The 1986-nt window shown below is 36.6% G+C and overlaps 1 protein-coding gene across 3 annotated transcripts in view; it reads right to left on the reverse strand.

Moving 5' to 3' along the window:
- Positions 1–758: 758 nt before the first annotated feature.
- Positions 759–1986, reverse strand: part of LOC116703626 (uncharacterized) — a 3847-nt gene continuing 2619 nt past the window's right edge. For all 3 annotated transcript variants that reach the window (XM_032538473.1, XM_032538472.1, XM_032538474.1), the window contains one exon: positions 759–1316. In XM_032538473.1, coding sequence (XP_032394364.1) covers positions 1230–1316 — 87 coding nt within the window. In that variant the 3' untranslated portion in view covers positions 759–1229. The remainder of the gene's footprint in view (positions 1317–1986) is intronic.

Here is a 1986-nt window from a genome sequence, read left to right on the forward strand (position 1 = left end):
CAGTATGAAGCTGCATCTTAGATATAAGTCAGAGTGATCAGAATTAGGCAACTTCACTACTGCTCATAAGTCTACTGTTACTGAAGAACATTGAGTGAATATTGTTTTGCTCATGTCTAAACAGTGTGTCTGACTGACAGCACATGACCACACAGAGTCAGTCCTTAATTTGTACGCACTGGTTTGAACTATTTAGAGATTTAGATCACTCAGACATTTTTTTTTTTTAAAGACCATTTTGGCTTTTATTTCTGAAAGGACAGCTGAAGACATGAAAGGGGAGAGAGAGGGGGGAATGACATGCAGTAAAGGGCCACAGGTCGGAGTTGAACCCTAGTGTTGAGAAGTAAACCTCTATACATGGACGGACACCTGCTCTAACAACTGAGCCGTCTTGGCGCCCTCAGTCGGACATTTCTCCCTAACTTTTCTTCTTCAGTTAACAGCATCAAATCAGACTGCCACTGCAAGGACATCCTACTGTATCAACCTGATTTAGGGGTAATCTTGTATTTCCTTTTCATTTATTGTGATATGAATTAAATAATACAAACACACAATATCTTAAATTGAAGTGTGAACTCATTTTGACACAGCTTATTGACTCTTTTTCATGTATTTATTTTTGCTGTGTCTCGTCATGGCTCGGGGATGATGCCCCAAAACCACTGCATCCTGGTATTCTGAAAATAATTGATATTTTACCACCAAAAAAAAAAAGGAAATCAAAAAGGAAATTACTTCAGGCATACTAATCCTCAAAAGTACTGTTTTATTCGTGTAGACACACAATTACAGTTAATATGATCACAATACATAGTATTTATCCTTTATGGCAAGTTACGTTTTTTCAACTAATCATCACTTTGTACAAAAATACTGTATAAGAAATTAGTGAAATTAAAGAAGACATATTTACATAAAAAATACGTGTCGGGGCGTCATTTCAGTACAATCCATTTATGATTTCTTGCCACGGAAAGACAATTTGTACTTCTCTATACTTTCAGGATTGTGTTATGTATTTGTTGTGCCAGTTGTGCCAAACTGTTCATTGGCAGAGCAGGTGTTCCTATGTTAGACCTTTTAGCAATTCATAAACTTTATTGCCAGAACTGTCTTTCAGCCAGACACACATAGGGCCTGAAGAGATGAGAGAGAACATGCTGAGTTGCAACATTGCTTCGAGATTGTGGAGTTTCAGGTTGCTTGCTTGCAGGCTGACACCTTCAGCGTCTGATGGTTCCACGCATGTCTTCATAAACATCATTGGTGGGGACCTTCCTCGGTTTGTTTTTGGTCCGCAACGTCTTGGTCTAGTGACAACAGATGTTGTTTTCAACATGTTAGATGTGGGGCTATTACACAATAAGTAGTAGGATTATTATTCAGTATATTTCTTGCAACTTCTCTTTATTAAGGCTTTTTTGTTTAGATCGTTTGTTATGAAAAAGTGACATTTTAAAGTTACACATTCTCCCTTTTTTCCATTTACATTATCATATGTTATACTTCATATCAAGTCATACATACTGTTTATATACTGTTTATATGTGGTACATACATTTATGTACTGTTGAATGGTATTGTATAATACCAAGAAGCGTTTCATTTAATACAATTCAACAGCACCACACACTGACGACTACATTATAACGTAAATATTTATAAACACACACACACACGCACACACGCACGCAAGCACACACAGAATAACAGAATTCAGATTCAACATTCTGCAAGGAACACCTTGGTCGCATGAAGCATTGCACCATTATATATATATTTTTAAATGATTCTAAATGACTTAAAGTGAAAGAATAAATTCCACAAATGATTTTACTATGTGTGTTTATCAGTTGAGTACTGTTGAGAATAACAGGAACATGGAAAACGCCCCCAAGATTCCATCAGAGTTTATGAGTCATAGCCAATTGCAATCAAATACAAAAACAACCCACACACACACACATACGCACACACACA

The sequence above is a fragment of the Etheostoma spectabile genome, chromosome 15 (genome assembly GCF_008692095.1).
Source record: "Etheostoma spectabile isolate EspeVRDwgs_2016 chromosome 15, UIUC_Espe_1.0, whole genome shotgun sequence".
Taxonomy (NCBI): Eukaryota; Metazoa; Chordata; class Actinopteri; order Perciformes; family Percidae; genus Etheostoma; species Etheostoma spectabile.